The 11,135-nt window shown below is 34.9% G+C and overlaps 1 protein-coding gene and 1 long non-coding RNA gene across 10 annotated transcripts; one reads left to right on the top strand and one right to left on the bottom strand.

Annotated features, from left to right (window-relative positions):
- Window positions 1-1,346: 1,346 nt before the first annotated feature.
- LOC120079696 (pentatricopeptide repeat-containing protein At4g38010) lies at window positions 1,347-11,135 on the bottom strand. Of its 9 annotated transcripts, none has more exons than XM_039034010.1 (6): window positions 10,907-11,135; window positions 8,396-8,538; window positions 6,067-6,514; window positions 5,749-5,795; window positions 3,277-5,658; window positions 1,347-1,698 (listed from the first exon to the last, which is right to left on the bottom strand). In XM_039034010.1, the coding sequence occupies exon 5, from the start codon at window positions 5,385-5,387 to the stop codon at window positions 3,636-3,638; it is 1,752 nt and encodes a 583-aa protein (XP_038889938.1). In that variant the 5' UTR covers window positions 5,388-5,658; window positions 5,749-5,795; window positions 6,067-6,514; window positions 8,396-8,538; window positions 10,907-11,135; the 3' UTR covers window positions 1,347-1,698; window positions 3,277-3,635. The 9 variants fall into 9 exon arrangements, with proteins under 9 accessions (XP_038889938.1, XP_038889932.1, XP_038889935.1 ...); XM_039034004.1 differs by having other exon boundaries at window positions 3,277-5,795; window positions 6,067-6,168; window positions 6,382-6,514; XM_039034007.1 differs by having other exon boundaries at window positions 3,277-5,795; window positions 6,067-6,168; window positions 6,417-6,514.
- On the top strand, window positions 1,535-3,173 carry LOC120079697. Its single transcript, XR_005482328.1, has 2 exons — window positions 1,535-1,660; window positions 2,920-3,173. It is a non-coding gene; the product is annotated as an uncharacterized LOC120079697 (long non-coding RNA).

Raw genomic sequence — 11,135 nt, 5'->3', positions numbered from 1 at the left:
AAGCAACCATACAAAAAAGCCCACTCTATCTCTTATGTCAAAAACAGGAATCTGGCTAAATTCATATTTGTTTAGTATCAATAATTATGATGATATGGTCATTCTAGGATATAATATCAATATCTTCCACAATTTGAATACAGATCAGAAAAGAGAGATAAATATATAATTTCAATTAAGCACAAGTTCTAAAAAGCGCATATAAAAGTCATTGAAGATCCTAACGTTATTTGCTGCTTTCGAATTGTGGAACTGTGACAAAACTTATCCACATCAAAATGTTATTCTTTTCCTATCTACAAATTATGGAGGATCAGATACTCTCAGAAAATAATTGAAGCAGGTCATTCTCAGGAGTCGGTGAATCTGCTAGAACAGTTCCAAAAATGAAGAATAAGGCCCCATCAAATTATACTGATTCAATGAGTTAAAGAGTGTTTCCTGTTTTATCTTATACCAGTGCAAGAGAGAGAGAAAGAGATTAGAAGAACCTTTGATATGAAACCCCATGACATGGGATTAAAAACACTTCGAATATATGAACTCCTAATTCTCAAACACTAAAACCCCCAAATCGATTCAATTTCAAACTTAAGGATTGAGTTAGACACGGATTGTCTTAAGATCAAAGCTCTTGAGACAAAAAACAAGTTCCTCCATAAGATAGGATAATCAATTCCACTTGTACGTTCTTGGCATGTAACTCACCACATGAATTACAAAATTCAAGAAGGCTAAACTTGAAAGAAGCACAAAGATTAAAATTCAATTTATATTATATATCACAATAAAAAACCAAAAATACTCCTACTTAATGAAATTGAAAAATACTAAAATCACATCAAAACTATTAAATAAAATATAAATAATAATTTGATACTCTAGACAATTGATATTATCTTTCAATAGTTATCTATTAGCATATGATGCTTCAATATCATGAATGCCCTTTGTTTTGTTTTATAGCTTTATTATACACGATAACAGGGATGGGCCTTCGGCCCTTCATACATGATAGACATATTCCATTTCGGTTTTTGGGATTTGGATAAACTCATGGAGTTATTAAATTGGAATAAAAAGTAAAGAAAAAACAAAATACTGAAACAGCTTCACCGGTTCATATTGATATGTTTCACTTTCAACTCTATACTATTTGATAATATTAAAAAACTAGTGAAATAATTAGAACCGTGTACTTGTTGAACTCTTTTTAATTTTTAAGCTTTCGGATTCAAAACACTGATAAGGCACAAGAAATGCGACAAACTAGTGCAGCTAGGCAATGTTAACAGAAGCTTGGTACAGCAAATTGATTGGAGAAGTTTTCTTCCTCACATCCGATAGGCACGAAAATGCATACTGTGATTCAGTAATTGCCATTCATGAGTGATTAAGTTCTTTGGTATATAAGTACACAAACAATAACAGCCTGCAATTTTTTTTTATTAGATAATAGCCTACAATCAAATCAAAAGAAAAGAGTATCCAAATTCAAGTGGTACTCTAAAATAACGACCAAGATATTATCCTTCTCACTTATCAGGATATAAGCTTTACATTAATAGAGGATACTAAATTCAGCATTCAACACTTGCCAGCCTCTTCTTCATCTTTCTTCTACTTCATCCTTTCAGAAGGATAACATGACAGAGTGGTGGTAATGGAATTTCATGGCCCCAAACTATCGTCTACGCCCTGTTTACAAGAAATTTTTTATGTGCCTGTCAGTTATGTTACAATTGAAACTAAGAGACGTTTTTGAAATCATGCATCAAACCATTGGTTTTCAGTTACATTATAAATGCGGTCCATGTTGTAGGGCTAAAATTTATCTTTGGTCATTATGGTTTTAAGAGTTTCAACTTAATTTCTCTAGTACTTAATTTTAATTTTGTCCTTATAGGTTGATTTTAGTTTCGGTTTGATCTCTATTGTTTTTAAATTTTCAATATGGTCCTTGTTGTTTAGTTAAAGTTCACAAATCATGACATATCAATAACTTTTTTCTCATGTGATAGCTTTCTATTCGGGTAAATTTATTAGTTGACCAAAATAGAGTTTAGGGGTGAATAAAAATTAAAAGAAAAATTAGAAAATATGTACGTTTAACAAGTGGGAAAAACACAATTTAAGAATAATTTGTAAGGTTTAACAAGGGACCAAATTGAAGGAGTTCCCTCCACCCAATCCCTTGGTTGTTCTCTTTTTCTCCTTTTGTTGAATATATGATCATTAAAAAAAAAAAAAAAGAAAAAGAAAAAAAGAAAAGAAAAAAAGAAAAAACCATGAAATATAACAGGCTACAATTATAGTGATAAGGGTTTGGACTTTGGAATGTTAGGTAATACTTCCAACGTCCTAGGCTGAAGCTTCCACGTTCAGAACTTAGAAACTTGATATCTCCTAGAGTTGGTTTAGGAAGCCTCCGAAGAATTAGTTGGGATATCCCACGAGCATTAATGTTAGGAGAGATGCTCTTGGTACCATAGTTATTATCATTAAATTAAAAACAAAAAACAGATAAAAAATTAAAAGAGGAAAAACACTACGATTAGAACCGAGAGGATTGTCGACATGAGCATAGCTCAATTGGTCAAGGCATTACTCACATCCTTAGAAGTCAGATGCTTGAATCTCCATCCCTTCTTTAACTCAAAAAATTAGAACCAAGAGATTTTTCAGATCATGCCCTGCCAAGGGATTATCTTATGACATTGTTTCGGTTGTCAAATGACATTGTTTCAAATCATATCAAATCTTCATCATGCCGGCCCGAGACTCTAAATTTTCCTTGAAGTGACTTTTATACCTAGGAATTTAATTTTAAATTATACCTATATAAGTTGGAAAGTTAATCAGTTGCCATACTGAGTGGTATTTGGGACCTTACTGTAATATGAATCTTCCATGGTGCAGGTATATGGGAAGAAGGATATTAAAAGAGAGACATTCTTTTGGAATGACGCAGAAGAGAGTTTGATACTCTGAACAGAGTTGAAAGTTGAAAAAAGTAAAAGTAGCATAACAATTTGTACCCGTTTTCAATTATGTTTAGGAATTGTACCCTGTCTGAAAGTTGCATAACTATTTTGTTTCCAAAAGAAAGATCGCATATCGAAGAAGCTTTAAACAAGAACTATCAAATGAAATATTGATGTCTTTTCCCATGAGATTCTTCGAATGGCTATTCATTTCAAGTTATTTTTTTAGAATATAAGATTAGAGAGAAATTAAAAAGAAACAACTGCACAACTTAAATCATTAATCACATACCTTGCTGCAAGACTTCCACTTGATCAACTAAAACTGCTGGCTGCTTTCTGAAATCATCTAATTAATTTGCCACTTTGTCCAATTATTATTGAAAAATATTTCAGATGTTCTTCCTTCAAACTCCAACCCAACCTTGACTCTTGAAACTCCAAAGAGCTTTCTGGATTTAGTTGCTGCCTTCATGGCAAAGTTGGAATATCCTTCTCTTGTTAGAAGCCTTTGAAATGAAACATGAAGATAGGGATCCCCATCCTTTTCATCTGGCCAAGAACTTCAAGATAATCCAGCCTACACAGGGTTAGAAATTGTTCCCCAAAAGACATGTCTGTAAATGGTCCAACAACCTACAACGGGTGCATCTAATGACTTTCATGGTAGACAGAGTTGATGAGGCTTAATAGTTTGTAAATTTCTTTAGTTTGGAGGTGGCTAATATCTCCAGCCACAAACTCGTGAGCCTTACCATCCACCTCAATGACACTTGATCCGGGTGCTTTTTCCACACCTCTATCCTTCATCAACCTCCTTAATCGAATCACATCGGACCATCTTTCATTAGTAGCAGATATATTGGACAGCAGCACGAAGACTCCACTATCCTCTGGATCAAGTTCCAAGATGTAATCTCGTATGTGATGAGAGAGATCAACATTTCCAACAGTTTTGCAAGCATTTAGTAGAACTCCCCAGATAAGCACATCAGGCTTCATTGGCATGGTCCTTGCCAACTCCACAGCTTCCTCCAAAAGTCCAGCTCGACAGAACAAATCAATCATGCATCCATAATGCTCCAACTTTGGCAACAAATTATAAAGTTGACTACTCATGTTATTAAAATACTTGCGCCCTTCGTTGACCAGACCAGAATGGCAGCAAGCTGTCAAAATCGCTAGAAATGTTACCTCGTTAGGCTTGACACCAGATTTTATCATCACTTCAAAAAGATTTAATGCTTCATACACAAGTCCATGCATTGCCAGACCACATAACAAGGCATTCCAAGTGAAGGTATTTTTTTTAGGCATATTGTAAAAGATTTGCAGTGCCATTTCAATACATCCACATTTGGCATACATGTCAACAATAGCAGTTCCAATATGGACATCCCATTTGATTCGTCTTTGATTTATGTACTCATGGACCCATGTGCCGAAGTCAAGAGTTCCTAGGCTAGAACAAGCAGAGAGAACACTAGTTAAAATAATCGCATCAGGGTTAATACCCAAGGTTCGCATCATTGAAAACAGTTCCAGGGACTCTTTTGGATGGTCACTCTGCACCAATCCAGTGATCATGATAGTCCAAGACACAATATCTCTCGTTGGGAGTTCATCAAATATTTTCTTAGCTTCATACAAACATCCATTCTTTACATACATATCTAGCATTGCATTGCCTAGTATTAAATTCAACTTAAACCTTCGCTCAATCACACCATGAATTCCCTTCCCCATACACAAGTCTCCCTTTCTTGCACAAGCAGCAAGCACACTGACTAAAGTTGCGATGCTTGGCTCCACATCCATCCTAAAAAACAAAGAAATGGCCTCATCAAAATGCCCTACTTTCATGAACCCAGATATCAAACTGTTCCACGAAACAACGTCTCGAACAAGCATTTCATCAAACACTCTACCTGCACAAGAAAAATCCCCACAAGCTCCATAGCAACAAATCAGTGAGTTTTGCACATAATGATCAGCCAAAAGCCCCAATTTAACCACCACACCATGAATCTGTCTGCCTTCTCTGCTCCCTGAAAAGTTAGAGCATGCTTTCAGAAGGACTGGAAAAGTAAACATATCAGGCACAAACCCATCTCTCACCATCCTTCTATAAACTGAAACCGCCAATTGTGGCAATTCACCAACATACCCATTAATCAGTGAGTTGAATGGAAATGAACCTAAGCGAGTGCTGCCTTGTTTTAAATAATCACAGGCATAATCACCATACTCAACAAAATTAGCAAAGAATTCTATCACTTTGCTTGTGACGAAGTCATCGCAAACTAATCCTGATGTTACCAGTTGAGCATGAATTTGTCTAAAGATCCTTAAGTTCTTACAGTCTTCGACTGAATGTAATAAAACCCATTTCAGATTGAACATAGTTTTGCCACCAATTAGTTAAACAGTCCCCATTGCAACACCCGTTCTACTTTTGAAGGTGCTAAATAGTCCCATCTCACTTTTAACGAGAACGACATAGAAAACATATCTTCACTAACAAAAAAAAAGCATTTGATGGAGGGCTTTTTCAGTTTGATTTCGTTTTTTTACTCAAGATTCTGTGAGAGTTTTACCCTTCTACGTGAGAGTTTCCCCCTTGTTTTGTGAGAGCCTTCTAGTCTGCTCTCAAGACCTTCCAATGGATGACAATCTAATCAATAGTTGGAAGAAGCTTTCTCTTACTGATGATGAGGAAGCAAACTACTTCAAAGTGATCCCATCCACAGTCGAAATTGCTTACCAACAATTTGTCGTTATGTCTTGTTGGTAAACTGCTTTGCACCAAATCTGGAAAACAGAAAGGGACCTTAAAGTCAGTATTCTAGGCAAAAAATCTAGGCAAAGGGACCTTAAAGTCAGTATTCTAGGCAAGAAGAAGAAGAATGCTTTTCATATCTACTGATTATGGAGGATCAGATGCTCTCAATAAATAATTGAAGCGTGAATCTCTCAATAAATAATTGAAGCGTGAATCTGCTAGAAAAGTTCCAAAAATGAAGAAAAGAGGCCCCATCAAATTATACTGATTCAATTAGTTAAAATGTTCTTCCTGTTTCACCTTATTCGATGGTTATCCATGGCCATATGATGCTTCAATATCAGGAATGCCCTTGCGGTTTATAGCTTTATTATACATGACAACAGGGATGAGCCTTCATACCTGATAACATATCCCATTTCGGTAATTGGGATTCGGATAACTCATGGAGTTATTAAATTCGAACAAAAAGCAAAGGAAAAACAAAATATTGAAACAGCTTAACCGTTTAATTTCATCACGTTTCAACTCTATACCATTTTAGGATTTAAAACACTGATAAGACACAAGAATGGAGCAAACTAGTGCAAATAGGCAATGTTAATATAAGCTTACCAATTTGCAGAAAATCGATGGGAGAAATTTTCTACCTCAAGTCCAATGGGTACAAAAATGCATACTGCAATTTCAGTACTCGCTGTTCATGAGTTGATTAAGTTCTTTGGTATACTACACAAACAATATCAGCCTACAACCAAATCACAAGAAAAAGGGTATTCAATTTCAAGTGGTATTCCAAAATAACGAACAAGATATTATCGTTCTCACTTGTCAGGATATATGATGCAGCCTAAAGGAGATAAAAGGAGAATTCTCTCCAAGAATCAAGATTGTTGATCTTTTATTAGAATGAATAATGTGTTTGATACAAGCGGGAAGATTCCTATTTATAGAGTTTTATTACAAGTGGGGGTCAAAAGGGAATTAACCTAGAATATTACCCAATTACCCAATTAACCCCTATTCTTCTTACATCTTTCTACCCCTCCAAAAAGAAAACTCGTCCTCGAGTTTTAAAAAAAAAATTTTATGAAGCAAACAAGGAACGAAATAAACTTGTTTAATGGAGTCTGACCAAACCAACCTCCTACATTTTGAACAAAAATATTATGATCAAAGGGATAAATTCGAGACAAAAAATTCAATATTGCCACCAAAAGATGAACTTCTCCATCGACTATAAACCCAAAAAAGATGTTTCCTTCAAGCTCATTCAAAACTGTAGTCAAAGAACCAATCACTAAAAAATCACCTTCCAAAGAGAATTGTTCAAGAATCATGTCTTCTTTATCATTCGCTTCAAGTTCTTCGACAGTTTGGTGATCCATTTCCAACGCAATCAATGTGTCGATGTTCTTACTCGATTCTTGCTCGGTATTCGATAATTCTTTTTCATCGTCTTCGTTGGATTTTTCTTCTTCACTTGAAACTATTTCCAAAGCAACATCTTCAAATTCTTGTTTTTTTTTTTTTCAATTTTATCTTCAAGATTTTTTTATTTGGAAATTTTCCAACGATGATTCCTTTAATTTTTTTCTTCGGTTTATGAAATCAATCCATTCTTGAACTCTTGCAAATGAATTGATAGTTGATCAATATGTTGAGTCATTTTTCCCCGTGAACGTTGGATTTCTTTTGTTGTTTTATTTATTTCCTCCAATACTACCGGATCAAAGTAGTCATTTTGTTGGATTCTTGAATATGTTTTAATCTCATAGTGGGTATAGGACTAATTCACTAATTTTCTTGATCGTGTTTCATAACCAAAAGAATGATTTTGAGTCTTGAACATTCTTTTTGGGCTGTAAAAATCCGTTATTGATGATTCTTTAATTCATCTAACTCCTAATCTTTATGTTGATTTCTTGAAAAATGGGTTTGATTGGATCATTGGGCCCTTTTTCGATATTGTTGTCTTCTTATTCCATCCCAAACTGCCTTAGAAACATTATTGGAGTCACTAGAATCACTAGAATCAAATTTCCTATGTGGATAATGGTAGGTTCTCTGAGAAAATCGAGCATGAGCAAAATTAGTATGTTGGAATTTTTCTTTTGAATCACGTGAGTCAGAATTCCAGCATTGTTTTTGGAAGTAAATTTGATTTTCTTGCCTATACCAACAGCTGATTTTTTTCTTGGGCGTCCTTTGATCGATAATAGTCCATTCTTGCAAAATCTTGATAAATTTTCGGTTTCTTCTTTCTTTCTTGGAATTTCAAGGGTTCCCCCTAATTAGATGTGGGTTGTTTGGCAACAAGCACAACTCACAAAACTCCCTCTTGTGATTGACATCACCAAGAGTTTCCCGGACTTCCACCGGCAGCAGTCGATGTTGGCCCAAACGGATGCTCTGATACCAAATGATGTAGCCTAAAAGAGATAAAAGGAGAATTCTCTCCAAGAATCAAGATTGTTGATCTTTTATTAGAATGAATAATGTGTTTGATATAAGAGGGGAAGGTTCCTATTTATAGAGTTTTATTACAAGTGGGGTAAAAAGGGAATTAACCTAGAAATTACTTAATTACCCAATTAATCCTATTCTTCTTACAACAATATAAACTTACATTAACAGAGGATATTTGACTCAGCATTCAACACTAGTACTGCCTCCTCTTCCTCTTTCTTATACTTCATCCTTTTCAGAACGATCACAATGACAAAGAGCGGTGGTAATTGCATTTCATAGATCTAAACTATGGTCTACACCCTGTTTACAAGAAAGAATTTGATATAACAGTCAGCATGCTACAAATGAAACTAAGAGATATGTTTTTGAAATTATGCATATAACCATTGGTTTTAGGTCAAATTACATTTGGTCCCTATGGTAGGGCTAAAAATTCTATTCGGTCATTGTGGTTTTAAAATTTTCAATTTAGTATCTCTCAGGTTTGGACTTAGTTTCAATTTAGTCCCTATAGGTTGAATTTAGTTTTGGCATAATCCCTTTTATTTTCAAAATAGTCCTTGTGGTTTAGTTAAAGGTCACAAATCATCCTAGTCATTAATATATTAATAACTTTTTTCTCATGTGATAGCCTTCTATTCAGGTAAAAGTATTAGTTGACTAAATTAGAGTTAGGAGTCTAGGACAGAGTAAAAATGAAAGAAAGTATGTAGGTTTAACAAGTGTGTAAAACACAATTTAGGGATAATTTGTAGGGTTTAACAGGGGGCCAAATTGAAGTTCCCTCCACCCAACCTCTTGGTTGTTTTTTTCTCTCCATTTGTTGAATATATGATCTTTAAAAATAAAATAATGAGAGAGTTAGAGAGAGAGAGAGAGAGAGAGAGAGAGAGGGAGAGAGAGAGACCTGAGATGAATGGACTTTATTGATCTCCTATAAGATGGTTTATTTAGAGAAATAAACTTCTATCATTATAACAGGCTACAATTATAATTATAAGGGTTTGGACTATTATGAAATACTTCCAAAGTCCTAGGTTGAAGCTTCCATGTTCAAAACTTAAAAACTTGATAAGAGTTGGATTGGAAGCCTCCGAAGAATTGGTAGGGATATCCCATGAGCATAATGTTAGGAGAGATGTTCTTGGCACCATAGTTATTAAATTAAAAATAAAAAACAGACCCAAAAATAAAAGAGGAAAAACGCTATGATTAGAACCGAGAGGATTGCCGACATGACAATTAGCCAAGGGATCGCTCACATTCTTAGAAGTTGGATGTTTGAATCTCCATCCCTTCTTTAACTCAAAAAATTCGAACCAAGAGATTTTTCGGACCATGCACTGCCAAGGGTTGGGTACAGAAAGAAAGCTACTTACAACAATTCCTCTACTACTCCAAGCATGTGCCAAACGCATAGAACGTCTAAGATGACTGGACTTTTCAAGGAATACACAAAATAGAATATTTCGAGAAATTGCCTTCCATCATCTTTCTGATTCCTACCACAGGCTACATACATGACCCAAATTCCAACATCTTCAAATTATTACCAAACTATGACTTAAAGCAGGCAATAATTGAACCTAATTTACTTCCAGTCATGTTAAATTGCCGCTATCACAAAATCCTTAATTTAATGGGTTAAGGTGCATTGAATCTTTTATAAGACTCTCCTGTCTCCTCGTATGCGAGCTAAAATTAAAACTCTGACTTGATTACGAAACCAAGCCAAAAAGGGTACATGGGAACTTAATATATTTATCGGGCATGCAGGAAACTATGCCATGGGGATTCAAATACGAGATCTCCTCCTCTGATACCATATTAAACTAGTGATCTAACAAAAACTGTGTCAACAAAATAGAGTACATTTATCCTTTCAAATACATTATCGGGAAAACATGCAAAATGGAAAGAAATAAGAACAAAAGAGCAATTGGGATATCTTGAAGCATTTTCCACTTCGTGATCAGAAACAAGGCATCCTTCTCCGTAAAACAATGTCGATTTTCATTTTCCCAGAAAATTTCCATGATCCTGGTTTATAAGTAAAACTATCATAACCTAAAAACTAGCCTAAAGTCTGGTGATGACAAGGAGATAAAAATATGGCAGAATAACAAATTGGCCATGCTTCATCGAAATTTAACTCCACGATGCATGATAAGCTAGGGGTGTTTAAAGAACCCGAAGACCCAACAAATTCAAGCCACGTTGATTACAGGATTTTGAAAATTAAGCTTAAAACAACTACTTTAAAAAAAAATCAAGCGAAATTTATTTTTATTCAAATTCAAAAACTAAAAATCAATCGGTTATCAAAGAAATGTTAAATGTTTTAATTTGAGTTGGATTCAATTGAATTGAAGTTTAATGTGTTGTGTTGGTTTCTACGTAAAAGAATTTGCAGAAGGAAGACGTGCTATTGTTAACTCCACAATGCCATGGCTTTTTTTTTCTAGTAAAATGTCCATCGATCCCAGCTTACAAGAAGATTTATCAAAAGTTAATAACGATTCATTAGTCTGAGATGACAGAATCAGATCGAATAAGAAATCTAAATCGTGCAGAGTACTGAATTTTCCATACTTCATTCAAATTTGAGCTCCAAAATCCACGATAAAACCGAAGAAATTGAGATAACCGAGTAAGAGAATGAACATACAGTTGGGGAATGGGATATCGAGATGGTTGCGACGATTCCGAATGAGCTTTTCTTCCTGGAGGTCACGCCTGAGTCTTGGGCCTGGTTCGAATCCTAACACTGAGATTTTCAGGTCTAACAACGAGCGGAGAGAAAAACGGCAATTCCGTACCATTGTCAAAGTCCACGATTTTCTATAAAGTGTAAATTGCATATTTAGTCGGGAAATTGTCCACCATTTTCTTCAATC

This window comes from Benincasa hispida, chromosome 6 (assembly GCF_009727055.1).
Source record: "Benincasa hispida cultivar B227 chromosome 6, ASM972705v1, whole genome shotgun sequence".
Lineage (NCBI taxonomy): Eukaryota > Viridiplantae > Streptophyta > Magnoliopsida > Cucurbitales > Cucurbitaceae > Benincasa > Benincasa hispida.
This window is presented reverse-complemented; position numbering and strand designations above follow the sequence as displayed.

Coding starts and splice junctions, on each gene's coding strand:
- LOC120079696 (XM_039034010.1), bottom strand. CDS start 5,387: ATGTTCAATCTGAAATGGGTTTTATTACATTCAGTCGAAGACTGTAAG.